The 19,445-nt window shown below is 51.5% G+C and overlaps 7 protein-coding genes across 7 annotated transcripts; 1 reads left to right on the plus strand and 6 right to left on the minus strand.

Moving 5' to 3' along the window:
- Positions 1-1,626: 1,626 nt before the first annotated feature.
- Positions 1,627-3,127, minus strand: LOC311317934 (complement C1q-like protein 2). The gene is made up of 3 exons (XM_084449091.1): positions 2,972-3,127; positions 2,578-2,712; positions 1,627-2,487 (listed from the first exon to the last, which is right to left on the minus strand). Exons 1-3 carry the CDS (start codon positions 3,081-3,083, stop codon positions 2,201-2,203), a joined length of 534 nt encoding a protein of 177 aa, XP_084305217.1. The 5' UTR covers positions 3,084-3,127; the 3' UTR covers positions 1,627-2,200.
- Positions 3,128-3,312: 185 nt separating this feature from the next.
- LOC311317332 (telokin-like) lies at positions 3,313-4,601 on the plus strand (the record flags this gene model as incomplete). The annotated part of the gene is made up of 3 exons (XM_084448415.1): positions 3,313-3,319; positions 3,740-3,880; positions 4,288-4,601. The coding sequence occupies 3 exons, from the start codon at positions 3,313-3,315 to the stop codon at positions 4,488-4,490; spliced, it is 351 nt and encodes a 116-aa protein (XP_084304541.1). The 3' UTR covers positions 4,491-4,601.
- An 85-nt stretch (positions 4,602-4,686) lies between these two features.
- Positions 4,687-6,145, minus strand: LOC311317333 (cerebellin-3-like; the record flags this gene model as incomplete). The annotated part of the gene is made up of 3 exons (XM_084448416.1): positions 4,687-5,378; positions 5,469-5,603; positions 5,863-6,145. The coding sequence occupies 3 exons, from the start codon at positions 6,143-6,145 to the stop codon at positions 5,092-5,094; spliced, it is 705 nt and encodes a 234-aa protein (XP_084304542.1). The 3' UTR covers positions 4,687-5,091.
- Positions 6,146-8,112: 1,967 nt separating this feature from the next.
- Positions 8,113-9,073, minus strand: LOC311317636 (complement C1q-like protein 2; the record flags this gene model as incomplete). Its single annotated transcript, XM_084448716.1, has 3 exons — positions 8,885-9,073; positions 8,491-8,625; positions 8,113-8,399 (listed from the first exon to the last, which is right to left on the minus strand). Exons 1-3 carry the CDS (start codon positions 8,994-8,996, stop codon positions 8,113-8,115), a joined length of 534 nt encoding a protein of 177 aa, XP_084304842.1. The 5' UTR covers positions 8,997-9,073.
- A 1,505-nt stretch (positions 9,074-10,578) lies between these two features.
- On the minus strand, positions 10,579-11,876 carry LOC311317659 (adiponectin-like). Its single transcript, XM_084448740.1, has 3 exons — positions 11,720-11,876; positions 11,328-11,462; positions 10,579-11,237 (listed from the first exon to the last, which is right to left on the minus strand). The coding sequence occupies exons 1-3, from the start codon at positions 11,829-11,831 to the stop codon at positions 10,951-10,953; spliced, it is 534 nt and encodes a 177-aa protein (XP_084304866.1). The 5' UTR covers positions 11,832-11,876; the 3' UTR covers positions 10,579-10,950.
- Positions 11,877-13,064: 1,188 nt separating this feature from the next.
- LOC311317334 (cerebellin-3-like) lies at positions 13,065-14,732 on the minus strand (the record flags this gene model as incomplete). Its single annotated transcript, XM_084448417.1, has 3 exons — positions 13,065-13,965; positions 14,056-14,190; positions 14,450-14,732. 3 exons carry the CDS (start codon positions 14,730-14,732, stop codon positions 13,679-13,681), a joined length of 705 nt encoding a protein of 234 aa, XP_084304543.1. The 3' UTR covers positions 13,065-13,678.
- A 1,394-nt stretch (positions 14,733-16,126) lies between these two features.
- LOC311317933 (complement C1q-like protein 4) lies at positions 16,127-17,625 on the minus strand. Its single transcript, XM_084449090.1, has 3 exons — positions 17,376-17,625; positions 16,974-17,108; positions 16,127-16,883 (listed from the first exon to the last, which is right to left on the minus strand). Exons 1-3 carry the CDS (start codon positions 17,614-17,616, stop codon positions 16,597-16,599), a joined length of 663 nt encoding a protein of 220 aa, XP_084305216.1. The 5' UTR covers positions 17,617-17,625; the 3' UTR covers positions 16,127-16,596.
- Positions 17,626-19,445: the final 1,820 nt, after the last annotated feature.

Raw genomic sequence — 19,445 nt, forward strand, 5'->3', positions numbered from 1 at the left:
AGAAACTGGTTCTGTATTTCAGCATGGTCCTCTATATAAACTGTCAAACGTTGTGCAATACTGGAATGCACTTCAGAGTACAAATGTACGGTGGCCTGCAGACTTTCTTCCTGTCCCTCTGCCTGTCCCTCTTCCTGACCCTGTCTCTCTCCCTGTCCCTCCCCCTGACCCTCCCCCTGTCTCTCTCCCTGTCCCTCCCCCTGACCCTCCCCCTGTCTCTCTCCCTGTCCCTCCCCCTGACCCTCCCCCTGTCTCTCTCCCTGTCCCTCCCCCTGATCCTCCCCCTGTCTCTCTCCCTGTCCCTCCCCCTGACCCTCCCCCTGTCTCTCTCCCTGTCCCTCCCCCTGACCCTCCCCCTGTCTCTCTCCCTGTCCTTCCCCCTGACCCTCCCCCTGTCTCTCTCCCTGTCCTTCCCCCTGACCCTCCCCCTGTCTCCCCCCTGTCCCTCCCCCTGACCCTCCCCCTGTCTCTCTCCCTGTCCCTCCCCCTGACCCTCCCCCTGTCTCTCTCCCTGTCCCTCCCCCTGACCCTCCCCCTGTCTCTCTCCCTGTCCTTCCCCCTGACCCTCCCCCTGTCTCTCTCCCTGTCCTTCCCCCTGACCCTCCCCCTGTCTCCCCCCTGTCCCTCCCCCTGACCCTCCCCCTGTCTCTCTCCCTGTCCCCCCCCTCTCTCTCTCTCCCTGTCCCCCCCCTGTCTCTCTCCCTGTCCCCCCCCTGTCCCTCCCCCTGTCCCTGTCCCTCCCCCTGTCTCTCCCTGTCCCTCCCCCTGTCCCCCCCCTCTCTCTCTCTCCCTGTCCCCCCCCCTGTCTCTCTCCCTGGCCCCCCCCTGTCCCTCCCCCTGTCCCTGTCCCTCCCCCTGTCTCTCCCTGTCCCTCTACCCGTCTCCCTTTCCAGACTTGCCCCTGAGCCCGGAGGCAGCGCAGGCCCTGCAGTCTCTGGAGCTCAAGCTGCAGGGCCCTCCTCAGTTCTCCCGGCCCCTGAGGGACGAGACGGCGGCGAGGGGCTCCACCGCCCGGCTCTCCTGCCACCTCACAGGTAAACACACACACAGGGGCCCCAGGGCCCGGCTCACCTGCCACCTCACAGGTAAACACACACACAGGGGCCCCAGGGCCCGGCTCACCTGCCACCTCACAGGTAAACACACACCCAGGGGCCCCAGGGGCCGGCCGGGGCCCCCGCAGGACTCACATACACTGGATACTTCACTGTAGAGTGAGGGGTTTTGAGGGGCGTCAGTCAGTGCTCATGGAGGACTGATGGAGCCCCGGGGTCGAGCATGGTCCCATATCTCATCCAACATCTGTACTTGTACCCTTGTACCTTGACTGTATAGTTCGGTTTCATTACACGAGCTCTTATCTATGGATGTTTCTCCCCCCCCTCCCCGACAGGCTACCCTGACCCGGAAGTGGTTTGGCTCAGGGGGGAGGAGCCTATAGTTGAGTCCTCCCGTGTGCAGATAGAGCAGGTGGATGGCTGCTGTACCATGGTTCTGCGACAGGTGGCGCCAGAGGACTCAAACGTCTACACCTGCAGGGCCACCAGTGACCAGGGAAGGGCGCACTGCTCAGCTAAACTCAGAGTGAAGGACTAGTTTGGTGGAAACCAGTTGGGTGAATTTGTATTGAAACGATGCAGAAATTCTAAATGTCACAGATTTACAAGTGTTTGTAGGATAACATCAAACATCCCATATAATATCCATGAGTGCCTTGTACCGTTATATTGTACATTCCTTCTTCAACACAAAACAAATTCATAGACAACACCACAGCTATTTTGGCATATTATTATTATTATTATTATTATTATAGAATATGGTTAACAGTAGGTTCAAACAGAATGAAATATTTTTCTATTGTTTACAGATACCTTTAAAATTCTGTGTCCACATTTTGTTAGTTCTCTAAGAAAATATATATGATTCAATTTGACTACAGTTTTGTACACAGATTACTGACACTCTACTAACTGCATAATAAAGTTTTTTTCCAGCTATTCTTCTTTGTGTATATTTTAATAGCTTATGGTCTAGAATGTCTAGCTGCGTCCCTAGGACTGGAATGAGGAACTGATTAGTGTAGATAAGACACTGTAAGGACAAGCGATGATAAGAATTCCAATGTACCTGTACTTATTACACATGGCAAATAAACGTTCTATTCTATTCTATATCTTTGCAAAGGAGTACATCACATTCACATGGGAAAGAGCAGGAAGCCACTGAAGCTGTTGTAGTTCATGGTGTCGTCATAGATGAGTCTGTGGGCCCAGAGTTGGACGTAGATGTTGTCGCCCACCTCCAGAGGGATGACCACAGCGTTGCTGCCGATGTCGTTGGCGTCGGACCCTGAGGTGTCCCACACCGACACCAGCCTCTGGCTATTCTTCATCAGGGACACCACCGAATTAGGGGTGGAGCGCAGGTTGTTCATCATCGAGAAACGAAAGTAGTACATTCCCTTCACCATGGCAGTGAAGATGCCTGTAAAAAAACAAAACAGGTTTTACACCTCCATTCAGACAAACAACCACTCAAACACTGGTTGATCTACGCGGTATCAGTGTAGGCTACCTGTGGCCGGGTTGTAGCTGCTGCCCATGTTGGAGAAGAGCTTCTTGTACTGCAGGGGTGTGTTGGTGCTGAAGGGTCCCGTATTCGCAGAGCCCGACTCAGTGAGCGTGGCTGAGAACGCCACCTGAGGCCGGCCTGACAGACAGACAGACAGGGCATGGAAAAGCTCACCTCACTACAATTTTTTTTTTTTACCTTTAATTAACCAGGTAAGTCAATTGAGAACAAATTCTCATTTACAATGACGACCTGGCCAAGAGGCAGAGGTTAAACAGGTCGGAGCACATCAAATCCTCACAAACAAAAACAATAATTTTGTCACTGTTGGGCGGAAAACTTGTATCTCCAAAATGAGCGGTACTCATTTTGTGGTAGCCTACTGTACATCTCTTACCCCCAATCAGTCTCTTCAGCTCCTCAGTTTCATTCTCACTGGTCTGTAGTCTGGTCTCCATCAGTCCCAGTTTCTCCTCCATGGTTGCCAGTTTCTCTCCCACGGCTGCCATTTCATTGGCCAGAGTGCAGGTGTCAGGACAGCAGAAAGCTCCATGTTTCTGGCTGACTTTCTGGTCGAGTTCCTGGGTCTCAGACACAAAGCAGCATAGTGCCAGTAGCAGGATTGTGATTCCCTTCATTCTGAAGCTCAGCTCCCAGAAACTGGTTCTGTATTTCAGCATGGTCCTCTATATAAACTGTCAAACGTTGTGCAATACTGGAATGCACTTCAGAGTACAAATGTACGGTGGCCTGCAGACTTTCTTCCTGTCCCTCTGCCTGTCCCTCTTCCTGACCCTGTCTCTCTCCCTGTCCCTCCCCCTGACCCTCCCCCTGTCTCTCTCCCTGTCCCTCCCCCTGACCCTCCCCCTGTCTCCCCCCTGTCCCTCCCCCTGACCCTCCCCCTGTCTCTCTCCCTGTCCCCCCCCTCTCTCTCTCTCCCTGTCCCCCCCCTGTCTCTCTCCCTGTCCCCCCCCTGTCCCTCCCCCTGTCCCTGTCCCTCCCCCTGTCTCTCCCTGTCCCTCCCCCTGTCCCCCCCCTCTCTCTCTCTCCCTGTCCCCCCCCCTGTCTCTCTCCCTGGCCCCCCCCTGTCCCTCCCCCTGTCCCTGTCCCTCCCCCTGTCTCTCCCTGTCCATCCCCCTGTCCCTCTACCCGTCTCCCTTTCCAGACTTGCCCCTGAGCCCGGAGGCAGCGCAGGCCCTGCAGTCTCTGGAGCTCAAGCTGCAGGGCCCTCCTCAGTTCTCCCGGCCCCTGAGGGACGAGACGGCGGCGAGGGGCTCCACCGCCCGGCTCTCCTGCCACCTCACAGGTAAACACACACACAGGGGCCCCAGGGCCCGGCTCACCTGCCACCTCACAGGTAAACACACACACAGGGGCCCCAGGGCCCGGCTCACCTGCCACCTCACAGGTAAACACACACACAGGGGCCCCAGGGCCCGGCTCACCTGCCACCTCACAGGTAAACACACACACAGGGGCCCCAGGGGCCGGCCGGGGCCCCCGCAGGACTCACATACACTGGATACTTCACTGTAGAGTGAGGGGTTTTGAGGGGCGTCAGTCGGTGCTCATGGAGGACTGATGGAGCCCCGGGGTCGAGCATGGTCCCATATCACATCCAAGGGTACTTGTACCCTTGTACCTTGACTGTATAGTTCGGTTTCATTACACGAGCTCTTATCTATGGATGTTTCTCCCCCCCCTCCCCGACAGGCTACCCTGACCCGGAAGTGGTTTGGCTCAGGGGGGAGGAGCCTATAGTTGAGTCCTCCCGTGTGCAGATAGAGCAGGTGGATGGCTGCTGTACCATGGTTCTGCGACAGGTGGCGCCAGAGGACTCAAACGTCTACACCTGCAGGGCCACCAGTGACCAGGGGAGGGCGCACTGCTCAGCTAAACTCAGAGTGAAGGACTAGTTTGGTGGAAACTAGTTGGGTGAATTTGTATTGAAACGATGCAGAAATTCTAAATGTCACAGATTTACAAGTGTTTGTAGGATAACATCAAACATCCCATAAAATATCCATGAGTGCCTTGTACCGTTATATTGTACATTCCTTCTTTAACACAAAACAAATTCATAGACAACACCACAGCTATTTTGGCATATTATTATTATTATTATTATTATAGAATATGGCTAACAGTAGGTTCAAACAGAATGAAATATTTTTCTATTGTTTACAGATACCTTTAAAATTCTGTGTCCACATTTTGTTAGTTCTCTAAGAAAATATATATGATTCAATTTGACTACAGTTTTGTACACAGATTACTGACACTCTACTAACTGCATAATAAAGTTTTTTTCCAGCTATTCTTCTTTGTGTATATTTTAATAGCTAATAGTCTAGAATGTCTAGCTGCGTACCTAGGACTGGAATGAGGAACTGATTAGTGTAGATAAGACACTGTAAGGACAAGCGATGATAAGAATTCCAATGTACCTGTACTTATTACACATGGCAAATAAACATTCTATTCTATTCTATATCTTTGCAAAGGAGTACATCACATTCACATGGGAAAGAGCAGGAAGCCACTGAAGCTGTTGTAGTTCATGGTGTCGTCATAGATGAGTCTATGGGCCCAGAGTTGCACGTAGACGTTGTCGCCCACCTCCAGAGGGATGACCACAGCGTTGCTGCCGATGTCGTTGGCGTCGGACCCTGAGGTGTCCCACACCGACACCAGCCTCTGGCTATTCTTCATCAGGGACACCACCGAATTAGGGGTGGAGCGCAGGTTGTTCATCATCGAGAAACGAAAGTAGTACATTCCCTTCACCATGGCAGTGAAGATGCCTGTAAAAAAACAAAACAGGTTTTACACCTCCATTCAGACAAACAACCACTCAAACACTGGTTGATCTACGCGGTATCAGTGTAGGCTACCTGTGGCCGGGTTGTAGCTGCTGCCCATGTTGGAGAAGAGCTTCTTGTACTGCAGGGGTGTGTTGGTGCTGAAGGGTCCCGTATTCGCAGAGCCCGAATCAGTGAGCGTGGCTGAGAACGCCACCTGAGGCCGGCCTGACAGACAGACAGACAGGGCATGGAAAAGCTCACCTCACTACAATTTTTTTTTTTTACCTTTAATTAACCAGGTAAGTCAATTGAGAACAAATTCTCATTTACAATGACGACCTGGCCAAGAGGCAGAGGTTAAACAGGTCGGAGCACATCAAATCCTCACAAACAAAAACAATAATTTTGTCACTGTTGGGCGGAAAACTTGTATCTCCAAAATGAGCGGTACTCATTTTGTGGTAGCCTACTGTACATCTCTTACCCCCAATCAGTCTCTTCAGCTCCTCAGTTTCATTCTCACTGGTCTGTAGTCTGGTCTCCATCAGTCCCAGTTTCTCCTCCATGGTTGCCAGTTTCTCTCCCACGGCTGCCATTTCATTGGCCAGAGTGCAGGTGTCAGGACAGCAGAACGCTCCATGTTTCTGGCTGACTTTCTGGTCGAGTTCCTGGGTCTCAGACACAAAGCAGCATAGTGCCAGTAGCAGGATTGTGATTCCCTTCATTCTGAAGCTCAGCTCCCAGAAACTGGTTCTGTATTTCAGCATGGTCCTCTATATAAACTGTCAAACGTTGTGCAATACTGGAATGCACTTCAGAGTACAAATGTACGGTGGCCTGCAGACTTTCTTCCTGTCCCTCTGCCTGTCCCTCTTCCTGACCCTGTCTCTCTCCCTGTCCCTCCCCCTGACCCTCCCCCTGTCTCTCTCCCTGTCCCTCCCCCTGACCCTCCCCCTGTCTCTCTCCCTGTCCCTCCCCCTGACCCTCCCCCTGTCTCTCTCCCTGTCCCTCCCCCTAACCCTCCCCCTGTCTCTCTCCCTGTCCCTCCCCCTGACCCTCCCCCTGTCTCTCCCCTGTCCCTCCCCCTGTTCTCCCCCTGTCTCTCTCCCTGTCCCTCCCCCTGATCCTCCCCCTGTCTCTCTCCCTGTCCTTCCCCCTGACCCTCCCCCTGTCTCTCTCCCTGACCCTCCCCCTGTCTCTCTCCCTGTCCCTCCCCCTGACCCTCCCCCTGTCTCTCTCCCTGTCCCTCCCCCTGACCCTCCCCCTGTCTCTCTCCCTGTCCCTCCCCCTGTCCCCCCCCTCTCTCTCTCTCCGTCCCCCCCCCTGTCTCTCTCCCTGTCCCCCCCCCTGTCCCTCCCCCTGTCCCTGTCCCTCCCCCTGTCTCTCCCTGTCCCTCCCCCTGTCCCTCTACCCGTCTCCCTTTCCAGACTTGCCCCTGAGCCCGGAGGCAGCGCAGGCCCTGCAGTCTCTGGAGCTCAAGCTGCAAGGCCCTCCTCAGTTCTCCCGGCCCCTGAGGGACGAGACGGCGGCGAGGGGCTCCACCGCCCGGCTCTCCTGCCACCTCACAGGTAAACACACACACAGGGGCCCCAGGGCCCGGCTCACCTGCCACCTCACAGGTAAACACACACACAGGGGCCCCAGGGCCCGGCTCACCTGCCACCTCACAGGTAAACACACACCCAGGGGCCCCAGGGGCCGGCCGGGGCCCCCGCAGGACTCACATACACTGGATACTTCACTGTAGAGTGAGGGGTTTTGAGGGGCGTCAGTCAGTGCTCATGGAGGACTGATGGAGCCCCGGGGTCGAGCATGGTCCCATATCTCATCCAACATCTGTACTTGTACCCTTGTACCTTGACTGTATAGTTCGGTTTCATTACACGAGCTCTTATCTATGGATGTTTCTCCCCCCCCTCCCCGACAGGCTACCCTGACCCGGAAGTGGTTTGGCTCAGGGGGGAGGAGCCTATAGTTGAGTCCTCCCGTGTGCAGATAGAGCAGGTGGATGGCTGCTGTACCATGGTTCTGCGACAGGTGGCGCCAGAGGACTCAAACGTCTACACCTGCAGGGCCACCAGTGACCAGGGGAGGGCGCACTGCTCAGCTAAACTCAGAGTGAAGGACTAGTTTGGTGGAAACTAGTTGGGTGAATTTGTATTGAAACGATGCAGAAATTCTAAATGTCACAGATTTACAAGTGTTTGTAGGATAACATCAAACATCCCATATAATATCCATGAGTGCCTTGTACCGTTATATTGTACATTCCTTCTTTAACACAAAACAAATTCATAGACAACACCACAGCTATTTTGGCATATTATTATTATTATTATTATTATTATAGAATATGGCTAACAGTAGGTTCAAACAGAATGAAATATTTTTCTATTGTTTACAGATACCTTTCAAATTCTGTGTCCACATTTTGTTAGTTCTCTAAGAAAATATATATGATTCAATTTGACTACAGTTTTGTACACAGATTACTGACACTCTACTAACTGCATAATAAAGTTTTTTTCCAGCTATTCTTCTTTGTGTATATTTTAATAGCTAATAGTCTAGAATGTCTAGCTGCGTACCTAGGACTGGAATGAGGAACTGATTAGTGTAGATAAGACACTGTAAGGACAAGCGATGATAAGAATTCCAATGTACCTGTACTTATTACACATGGCAAATAAACGTTCTATTCTATTCTATATCTTTGCAAAGGAGTACATCACATTCACATGGGAAAGAGCAGGAAGCCACTGAAGCTGTTGTAGTTCATGGTGTCGTCATAGATGAGTCTGTGGGCCCAGAGTTGGACGTAGACGTTGTCGCCCACCTCCAGAGGGATGACCACAGCGTTGCTGCCGATGTCGTTGGCGTCGGACCCTGAGGTGTCCCACACCGACACCAGCCTCTGGCTATTCTTCATCAGGGACACCACCGAATTAGGGGTGGAGCGCAGGTTGTTCATCATCGAGAAACGAAAGTAGTACATTCCCTTCACCATGGCAGTGAAGATGCCTGTAAAAAAAACAAAACAGGTTTTACACCTCCATTCAGACAAACAACCACTCAAACACTGGTTGATCTACGCGGTATCAGTGTAGGCTACCTGTGGCCGGGTTGTAGCTGCTGCCCATGTTGGAGAAGAGCTTCTTGTACTGCAGGGGTGTGTTGGTGCTGAAGGGTCCCGTATTCGCAGAGCCCGAATCAGTGAGCGTGGCTGAGAACGCCACCTGAGGCCGGCCTGACAGACAGACAGACAGGGCATGGAAAAGCTCACCTCACTACAATTTTTTTTTTTTACCTTTAATTAACCAGGTAAGTCAATTGAGAACAAATTCTCATTTACAATGACGACCTGGCCAAGAGGCAGAGGTTAAACAGGTCGGAGCACATCAAATCCTCACAAACAAAAACAATAATTTTGTCACTGTTGGGCGGAAAACTTGTATCTCCAAAATGAGCGGTACTCATTTTGTGGTAGCCTACTGTACATCTCTTACCCCCAATCAGTCTCTTCAGCTCCTCAGTTTCATTCTCACTGGTCTGTAGTTTGGTCTCCATCAGTCCCAGTTTCTCCTCCATGGTTGCCAGTTTCTCTCCCACGGCTGCCATTTCATTGGCCAGAGTGCAGGTGTCAGGACAGCAGAACGCTCCATGTTTCTGGCTGACTTTCTGGTCGAGTTCCTGGGTCTCAGACACAAAGCAGCATAGTGCCAGTAGCAGGATTGTGATTCCCTTCATTCTGAAGCTCAGCTCCCAGAAACTGGTTCTGTATTTCAGCATGGTCATCTATATAAACTGTCAAACGTTGTGCAATACTGGAATGCACTTCAGAGTACAAATGTACGGTGGCCTGCAGACTTTCTTCCTGTCCCTCTGCCTGTCCCTCTTCCTGACCCTGTCTCTCTCCCTGTCCCTCCCCCTGACCCTCCCCCTGTCTCTCTCCCTGTCCCTCCCCCTGACCCTCCCCCTGTCTCTCTCCCTGTCCCTCCCCCTAACCCTCCCCCTGTCTCTCTCCCTGTCCCTCCCCCTAACCCTCCCCCTGTCTCTCTCCCTGTCCCTCCCCCTGACCCTCCCCCTGTCTCTCTCCCTGTCCTTCCCCCTGACCCTCCCCCTGTCTCTCTCCCTGTCCCTCCCCCTGATCCTCCCCCTGTCTCTCTCCCTGTCCCTCCCCCTGACCCTCCCCCTGTCTCTCTCCCTGTCCCTCCCCCTGTCCCCCCCCTCTCTCTCTCTCCCTGTCCCCCCCCCTGTCCCTCCCCCTGTCCCTGTCCCTCCCCCTGTCTCTCCCTGTCCCTCCCCCTGTCCCTCTACCCGTCTCCCTTTCCAGACTGGCCCCTGAGCCCGGAGGCAGCGCAGGCCTTGCAGTCTCTGGAGCTCAAGCTGCAAGGCCCTCCTCAGTTCTCCCGGCCCCTGAGGGACGAGACGGCGGCGAGGGGCTCCACCGCCCGGCTCTCCTGCCACCTCACAGGTAAACACACACACAGGGCCTCATCGCCCGGCTCTCCTGCCACCTCACAGGTAAACACACACACAGGGGCCCCAGGGGCCCCCACAGGACTCACATACACTGGATACTTCACTGTAGAGTGAGGGGTTTTGAGGGGCGTCAGTCGGTGCTCATGGAGGACTGATGGAGCCCCGGGGTCGAGCATGGTCCCATATCTCATCCAACATCTGTACTTGTACCCTTGTACCTTGACTGTATAGTTCGGTTTCATTACACGAGCTCTTATCTATGGATGTTTCTCCCCCCCCTCCCCGACAGGCTACCCTGACCCGGAAGTGGTTTGGCTCAGGGGGGAGGAACCTATAGTTGAGTCCTCCCGTGTGCAGATAGAGCAGGTGGATGGCTGCTGTACCATGGTTCTGCGACAGGTGGCGCCAGAGGACTCAAACGTCTACACCTGCAGGGCCACCAGTGACCAGGGGAGGGCGCACTGCTCAGCTAAACTCAGAGTGAAGGACTAGTTTGGTGGAAACTAGTTGGGTGAATTTGTATTGAAACGATGCAGAAATTCTAAATGTCACAGATTTACAAGTGTTTGTAGGATAACATCAAACATCCCATATAATATCCATGAGTGCCTTGTACCGTTATATTGTACATTCCTTCTTTAACACAAAACAAATTCATAGACAACACCACAGCTATTTTGGCATATTATTATTATTATTATTATAGAATATGGCTAACAGTAGGTTCAAACAGAATGAAATATTTTTCTATTGTTTACAGATACCTTTAAAATTCTGTGTCCACATTTTGTTAGTTCTCTAAGAAAATATATATGATTCAATTTGACTACAGTTTTGTACACAGATTACTGACACTCTACTAACTGCATAATAAAGTTTTTTTCCAGCTATTCTTCTTTGTGTATATTTTAATAGCTTATGGTCTAGAATGTCTAGCTGCGTCCCTAGGACTGGAATGAGGAACTGATTAGTGTAGATAAGACACTGTAAGGACAAGCGATGATAAGAATTCCAATGTACCTGTACTTATTACACATGGCAAATAAACGTTCTATTCTATTCTATATCTTTGCAAAGGAGTACATCACATTCACATGGGAAAGAGCAGGAAGCCACTGAAGCTGTTGTAGTTCATGGTGTCGTCATAGATGACTCTGTGGGCCCAGAGTTGCACGTAGACGTTGTCGCCCACCTCCAGAGGGATGACCACAGCGTTGCTGCCGATGTCGGTGGCGTCGGACCCTGAGGTGTCCCACACCGACACCAGCCTCTGGCTATTCTTCATCAGGGACACCACCGAATTAGGGGTGGAGCGCAGGTTGTTCATCATCGAGAAACGAAAGTAGTACATTCCCTTCACCATGGCAGTGAAGATGCCTGTAAAAAAACAAAACAGGTTTTACACCTCCCTTCAGACAAACAACCACTCAAACACTGGTTGATCTACGCGGTATCAGTGTAGGCTACCTGTGGCCGGGTTGTAGCTGCGGCCCATGTTGGAGAAGAGCTTCTTGTACTGCAGGGGTGTGTTGGTGCTGAAGGGTCCCGTATTCGCAGAACCCGAATCAGTGAGCGTGGCTGAGAACGCCACCTGAGGCCGGCCTGACAGACAGACAGACAGGGCTTGGAAAAGCTCACCTCACTACAATTTTTTTTTTTATCTTTAATTAACCAGGTAAGTCAATTGAGAACAAATTCTCATTTACAATGACGACCTGGCCAAGAGGCAGAGGTTAAACAGGTCGGAGCACATCAAATCCTCACAATAAAAACAATAATTTTGTCACTGTTGGGCGGAAAACTTGTATCTCCAAAATGAGCGGTACTCATTTTGTGGTAGCCTACTGTACATCTCTTACCCCCAATCAGTCTCTTCAGCTCCTCAGTTTCATTCTCACTGGTCTGTAGTCTGGTCTCCATCAGTCCCAGTTTCTCCTCCATGGTTGCCAGTTTCTCTCCCACAGCTGCCATTTCATTGGCCAGAGTGCAGGTGTCAGGACAGCAGAACGCTCCATGTTTCTGGCTGACTTTCTGGTCGAGTTCCTGGGTCTCAGACACACAGCAGCATAGTGCCAGTAGCAGGATTGTGATTCCCTTCATTCTGAAGCTCAGCTCCCAGAAACTGGTTCTGTATTTCAGCATGGCCCTTTATATAAACTGTCAAACGTTGTGCAATACTGGAATGCACTTCAGAGTACAAATGTACGGTGGCCTGCAGACTTTCTTCCTGTCCCTCTGCCTGTCCCTCTTCCTGACCCTGTCTCTCTCCCTGTCCCTCCCCCTGACCCTCCCCCTGTCTCTCTCCCTGTCCCTCCCCCTGACCCTCCCCCTGTCTCCCCCCTGTCCCTCCCCCTGACCCTCCCCCTGTCTCTCTCCCTGTCCCTCCCCCTGACCCTCCCCCTGTCTCTCTCCCTGTCCCTCCCCCTGACCCTCCCCCTGTCTCTCTCCCTGTCCCCCCCCCTGTCTCTCTCCCTGTCCCCCCCCCTGTCCCTCCCCCTGTCCCTGTCCCTCCCCCTGTCTCTTCCTGTCCCTCCCCCTGTCCCTCTACCCGTCTCCCTTTCCAGACTTGCCCCTGAGCCCGGAGGCAGCGCAGGCCCTGCAGTCTCTGGAGCTCAAGCTGCAAGGCCCTCCTCAGTTCTCCCGGCCCCTGAGGGACGAGACGGCGGCGAGGGGCTCCACCGCCCAGCTCTCCTGCCACCTCACAGGTAAACACACACACAGGGGCCCCAGGGCCCGGCTCACCTGCCACCTCACAGGTAAACACACACCCAGGGGCCGGCCGGGGCCCCCGCAAGACTCACATACACTGGATACTTCACTGTAGAGTGAGGGGTTTTGAGGGGCGTCAGTCGGTGCTCATGGAGGACTGATGGAGCCCCGGGGTCGAGCATGGTCCCATATCTCATCCAACATCTGTACTTGTACCCTTGTACCTTGACTGTATAGTTCGGTTTCATTACACGAGCTCTTATCTATGGATGTTTCTCCCCCCCCTCCCCGACAGGCTACCCTGACCCGGAAGTGGTTTGGCTCAGGGGGGAGGAGCCTATAGTTGAGTCCTCCCGTGTGCAGATAGAGCAGGTGGATGGCTGCTGTACCATGGTTCTGCGACAGGTGGCGCCAGAGGACTCAAACGTCTACACCTGCAGGGCCACCAGTGACCAGGGAAGGGCGCACTGCTCAGCTAAACTCAGAGTGAAGGACTAGTTTGGTGGAAACTAGTTGGGTGAATTTGTATTGAAACGATGCAGAAATTCTAAATGTCACAGATTTACAAGTGTTTGTAGGATAACATCAAACATCCCATATAATATCCATGAGTGCCTTGTACCGTTATATTGTACATTCCTTCTTTAACACAAAACAAATTCATAGACAACACCACAGCTATTTTGGCATATTATTATTATTATTATTATTATTATTATTATTATAGAATATGGCTAACAGTAGGTTCAAACAGAATGAAATATTTTTCTATTGTTTACAGATACCTTTAAAATTCTGTGTCCACATTTTGTTAGTTCTCTAAGAAAATATATATGATTCAATTTGACTACAGTTTTGTACACAGATTACTGACACTCTACTAACTGCATAATAAAGTTTTTTTCCAGCTATTCTTCTTTGTGTATATTTTAATAGCTAATAGTCTAGAATGTCTAGCTGCGTACCTAGGACTGGAATGAGGAACTGATTAGTAGATAAGACACTGTAAGGACAAGCGATGATAAGAATTCCAATGTACCTGTACTTATTACACATGGCAAATAAACGTTCTATTCTATTCTATATCTTTGCAAAGGAGTACATCACATTCACATGGGAAAGAGCAGGAAGCCACTGAAGCTGTTGTAGTTCATGGTGTCGTCATAGATGAGTCTGTGGGCCCAGAGTTGGACGTAGACGTTGTCGCCCACCTCCAGAGGGATGACCACAGCGTTGCTGCCAATGTCGTTGGCGTCGGACCCTGAGGTGTCCCACACCGACACCAGCCTCTGGCTATTCTTCATCAGGGACACCACCGAATTAGGGGTGGAGCGCAGGTTGTTCATCATCGAGAAACGAAAGTAGTACATTCCCTTCACCATGGCAGTGAAGATGCCTGTAAAAAAACAAAACAGGTTTTACACCTCCATTCAGACAAACAACCACTCAAACACTGGTTGATCTACGCGGTATCAGTGTAGGCTACCTGTGGCTGGGTTGTAGCTGCTGCCCATGTTGGAGAAGAGCTTCTTGTACTGCAGGGGTGTGTTGGTGCTGAAGGGTCCCGTATTCGCAGAGCCCGAATCAGTGAGCGTGGCTGAGAACGCCACCTGAGGCCGGCCTGACAGACAGACAGACAGGGCATGGAAAAGCTCACCTCACTACAATTTTTTTTTTTTACCTTTAATTAACCAGGTAAGTCAATTGAGAACAAATTCTCATTTACAATGACGACCTGGCCAAGAGGCAGAGGTTAAACAGGTCGGAGCACATCAAATCCTCACAAACAAAAACAATAATTTTGTCACTGTTGGGCGGAAAACTTGTATCTCCAAAATGAGCGGTACTCATTTTGTGGTAGCCTACTGTACATCTCTTACCCCCAATCAGTCTCTTCAGCTCCTCAGTTTCATTCTCACTGGTCTGTAGTCTGGTCTCCATCAGTCCCAGTTTCTCCTCCATGGTTGCCAGTTTCTCTCCCACGGCTGCCATTTCATTGGCCAGAGTGCAGGTGTCAGGACAGCAGAACGCTCCATGTTTCTGGCTGACTTTCTGGTCGAGTTCCTGGGTCTCAGACACAAAGCAGCATAGTGCCAGTAGCAGGATTGTGATTCCCTTCATTCTGAAGCTCAGCTCCCAGAAACTGGTTCTGTACTTCAGCATGGTCCTCTATATAAACTGTCAAACGTTGTGCAATACTGGAATGCACTTCAGAGTACAAATGTACGGTGGCCTGCAGACTTTCTTCCTGTCCCTCTGCCTGTCCCTCTTCCTGACCCTGTCTCTCTCCCTGTCCCTCCCCCTGACCCTCCCCCTGTCTCTCTCCCTGTCCCTCCCCCTGATCCTCCCCCTGTCTCTCTCCCTGTCCCTCCCCCTGACCCTCCCCCTGTCTCTCTCCCTGTCCCTCCCCCTGACCCTCCCCCTGTCTCTCTCCCTGTCCCTCCCCCTGATCCTCCCCCTGTCTCTCTCCCTGTCCTTCCCCCTGACCCTCCCCCTGTCTCTCTCCCTGTCCCTCCCCCTGACCCTCCCCCTGTCTCTCTCCCTGTCCCTCCCCCTGACCCTCCCCCTGTCTCCCCCCTGTCCCTCCCCCTGTCTCTCTCCCTGTCCCTCCCCCTGTCCCCCCCCTCTCTCTCTCTCCCTGTCCCCCCCCCTGTCTCTCTCCCTGTCCCCCCCCCCCTGTCCCTCCCCCTGTCCCTGTCCCTCCCCCTGTCTCTCCCTGTCCCTCCCCCTGTCCCTCTACCCGTCTCCCTTTCCAGACTTGCCCCTGAGCCCGGAGGCAGCGCAGGCCCTGCAGTCTCTGGAGCTCAAGCTGCAGGGCCCTCCTCAGTTCTCCCGGCCCCTGAGGGACGAGACGGCGGCGAGGGGCTCCACCGCCCGGCTCTCCTGCCACCTCACAGGTAAACACACACACAGGGGCCCCAGGGCCCGGCTCACCTGCCACCTCACAGGTAAACACACACCCAGGGGCCCCAGGGGCCGGCCGGGGCCCCCGCAGGACTCACATACACTGGATACTTCACTGTAGAGTGAGGGGTTTTGAGGGGCGTCAGTCGGTGCTCATGGAGGACTGATGGAGCCCCGGGGTCGAGCATGGTCCCATATCTCATCCAACATCTGTACTTGTACCCTTGTACCTTGACTGTATAGTTCGGTTTCATTACACGAGCTCTTATCTATGGATGTTTCTCCCCCCCCTCCCCGACAGGCTACCCTGACCCGGAAGTGGTTTGGCTCAGGGGGGAGGAGCCTATAGTTGAGTCCTCCCGTGTGCAGATAGAGAAGGTGGATGGCTGCTGTACCATGGTTCTGCGACAGGTGGCGCCAGAGGACTCAAACGTCTACACCTGCAGGGCCACCAGTGACCAGGGGAGGGCGCACTGCTCAGCTAAACTCAGAGTGAAGGACTAGTTTGGTGGAAAGTAGTTGGGTGAATTTGTATTGAAACGATGCAGAAATTCTAAATGTCACAGATTTACAAGTGTTTGTAGGATAACATCAAACATCCCATAAAATATCCATGAGTGCCTTGTACCGTTATATTGTACATTCCTTCTTCAACACAAAACAAATTCATAGACAACACCACAGCTATTTTGGCATATTATTATTATTATTATTATTATTATTATTATTATTATTATAGAATATGGCTAACAGTAGGTTCAAACAGAATGAAATATTTTTCTATTGTTTACAGATACCTTTAAAATTCTGTGTCCACATTTTGTTAGTTCTCTAAGAAAATATATATGATTCAATTTGACTACAGTTTTGTACACAGATTACTGACACTCTACTAACTGCATAATAAAGTTTTTTTCCAGCTATTCTTCTTTGTGTATATTTTAATAGCTAATAGTCTAGAATGTCTAGCTGCGTACCTAGGACTGGAATGAGGAACTGATTAGTGTAGATAAGACACTGTAAGGACAAGCGATGATAAGAATTCCAATGTACCTGTACTTATTACACATGGCAAATAAACGTTCTATTCTATTCTATATCTTTGCAAAGGAGTACATCACATTCACATGGGAAAGAGCAGGAAGCCACTGAAGCTGTTGTAGTTCATGGTGTCGTCATAGATGAGTCTGTTGGCCATGAGTTGGACGTAGACGTTGTCGCCCACCTCCAGAGGGATGACCACAGCGTTGCTGCCGATGTCGTTGGCGTCGGACCCTGAGGTGTCCCACACCGACACCAGCCTCTGGCCATTCTTCATCAGGGACACCACCGAATTAGGGGTGGTGCTCAGGTTGTTCATCATCGAGAAACGAAAGTAGTACATTGCCTTCACCATGGCAGTGAAGATGCCTGTAAAAAAACAAAACAGGTTTTACACCTCCCTTCAGACAAACAACCACTCAAACAATGGTTGATCTACGCGGTATCAGTGTAGGCTACCTGTGGCTGGGTTGTAGCTGCTGCCCATGTTGGAGAAGAGCTTCTTGTACTGCAGGGGTGTGTCGGTGCTGAAGGGTCCCGTATTCCCAGAGCCCGACTCAGTGAGCGTGGCTGAGAACGCCACCTGAGGCCGGCCTGACAGACAGACAGACAGGGCATGGAAAAGCTCACCTCACTACAATTTTTATTTTTTACCTTTAATTAACCAGGTAAGTCAATTGAGAACAAATTCTCATTTACAATGACGACCTGGCCAAGAGGCAGAGGTTAAACAGGTCGGAGCACATCAAATCCTCACAAACAAAAACAATAATTTTGTCACTGTTGGGCGGAAAACTTCCATCTCCAAATCTCCAAAATGAGCGGTACTCATTTTGTGGTAGCCTACTGTACATCTCTTACCCCCAATCAGTCTCTTCAGCTCCTCACTTTCATTCTCACTGGTCTGTAGTCTGGTCTCCATCAGTCCCAGTTTCTCCTCCATGGTTGCCAGTTTCTCTCCCACGGCTGCCATTTCATTGGCCAGAGTGCAGGTGTCAGGACAGCAGAACGCTCTCTGGTTCTGGCTGACTTTCTGGTCAAGTTCCTGGGTCTCAGACACACAGCAGCATAGTGCCAGTAGCAGGATTGTGATTCCCTTCATTCTGAAGCTCAGCTCCCAGAAACAAACTCTTTTCTGGTTCTGTATCTCAGCATGGTCCTCTATATAAACGGTAAAACGTTGTGCAATACTGGAATATACTTTAGAGTACAAATGTCCTCCATGATGCAAACTATGCTGTGTGGAGTCCCAGTTCAAAGTTCTCCAGGAAGTGTTTTATTTTATAATTGGGGGCCAAGTAGCGAATCTGTGTAAAGGCCGCCATAGGGATTGTAAATTATTAATCTTAATAATTTTCCTCTGCCATTTTATTTCAAACCTTTATTCATAGGCTACTCGTAAAGCACTGAGATTTCCCTAATTTACAATGATGAATGAATTTTCAATGAATGAAAAACAGTAACAGGTCATACAAGTACAAAGGTCTAGAGCCATGGATTTAAACTCTGTGACTGAAGGAAGTTCCTCAAGCTTTAAGCCTAAGGCCTGGTGGTCTGAGTCGTCATTTTCCAAGTCACTCTCTAACAGGATGTATGTTGTCAGTCTAGTTCACAGGTGGCAGTGTCCATGGGTGAACAGCTCAGGCGATAGCCTACCTGCACGCTGAAAGAACCGTAGACCCCTCAGAACTTCTGCTCTTCCAGATGGGTCAACCCCCAAGCTGAGCAAACCCCTCAGAACTTCTGCTCCTCCAGATGGGTCAATCCCCAAGCTGAGCAAACCCCTCAGAACCTCTGCTCCTCCAGATGGGTCAACCCCCAAGCTGAGCAAACCCCTCAGAACTTCTGCTCCTCAAGATGGGTCAACCCCAAAGCTGAGCAAACCCCTCAGAACGTCTGCTCCTCCAGATGGGTCAACCCCCAAGCTGAGCAAACCCCTCAGAACTTATGCTCCTCCAGATGGGTCAACCCCCAAGCTGAGCAAACCCCTCAGAACTTCTGCTCCTCCAGATGGGTCAACCCCCAAGCTGAGCAAACCCCTCAGAACTTCTGCTCCTCCAGATGGGTCAACCCCCAAGCTGAACAAACCCCTCAGAACTTCTGCTCCTCCAGATGGGTCAACCCCCAAGCTGAGCAAACCCCTCAGAACTTCTGCTCCTCCAGATGGGTCAACCCCCAAGCTGAGCAAACCCCTCAGAACTTCTGCTCCTCCAGATGGGTCAACCCCCAAGCTGAGCAAACCCCTCAGAACCTCGGCTCCTCCAGATGGGTCAACCCCCAAGCTGAGCAAACCCCTCAGAACTTCTGCTCCTCCAGATGGGTCAACCCCCAAGCTGAGCAAACCCCTCAGAACCTCTGCTCCTCCAGATGGGTCAACCCCCAAGAAAGAGAAGCCGTTTTGGGGTCCCCGCTCTTCGCGTGCCAAACAGCCGTCCGACACACCGCTTCTCCGGGTGACGCATCTGGCGCCTCTCACATTACTAAAAGTGTAGGCTACTTAATACATTCTGTAAAATCATTGAAGTGCAGCCTAGTATTTTTTCTCCTGGCAACACTGTTTTGTGAGATTGGTTCAACCAGTTCAATGTCGTTCAGATATAATGACCCTCCCTGTTTCTCAGGCTGCTTCACAGTGTCTCAAATATCGGGCTCGCCGACATCTTTGAGGACCGGGGAGCACACTGGTGAAGCCTGCCGTTCGGCTCGACCCAAAATAAACTGGTGCTGGTCTCCTGAACGGATACTTTGATTATTCTGATGCCCGCGGCGCGAGATGCCAGCCCACGCCAGGGTATCCATGTCTGCCAACCAACACAGGGGCAGAAATAGCTCTAAGTCAGGCGCCCAGGCATTGCAAAGTCACGAGCAGCACACTAGCCACAGAACACCTGACTGGTCCACGTGGAAACGCCCTGCAGAAGACAGGGCAGA

This window comes from Borostomias antarcticus (assembly GCF_949987555.1).
Source record: "Borostomias antarcticus genome assembly, chromosome: 14".
NCBI classification, from domain to species: Eukaryota; Metazoa; Chordata; class Actinopteri; order Stomiiformes; family Stomiidae; genus Borostomias; species Borostomias antarcticus.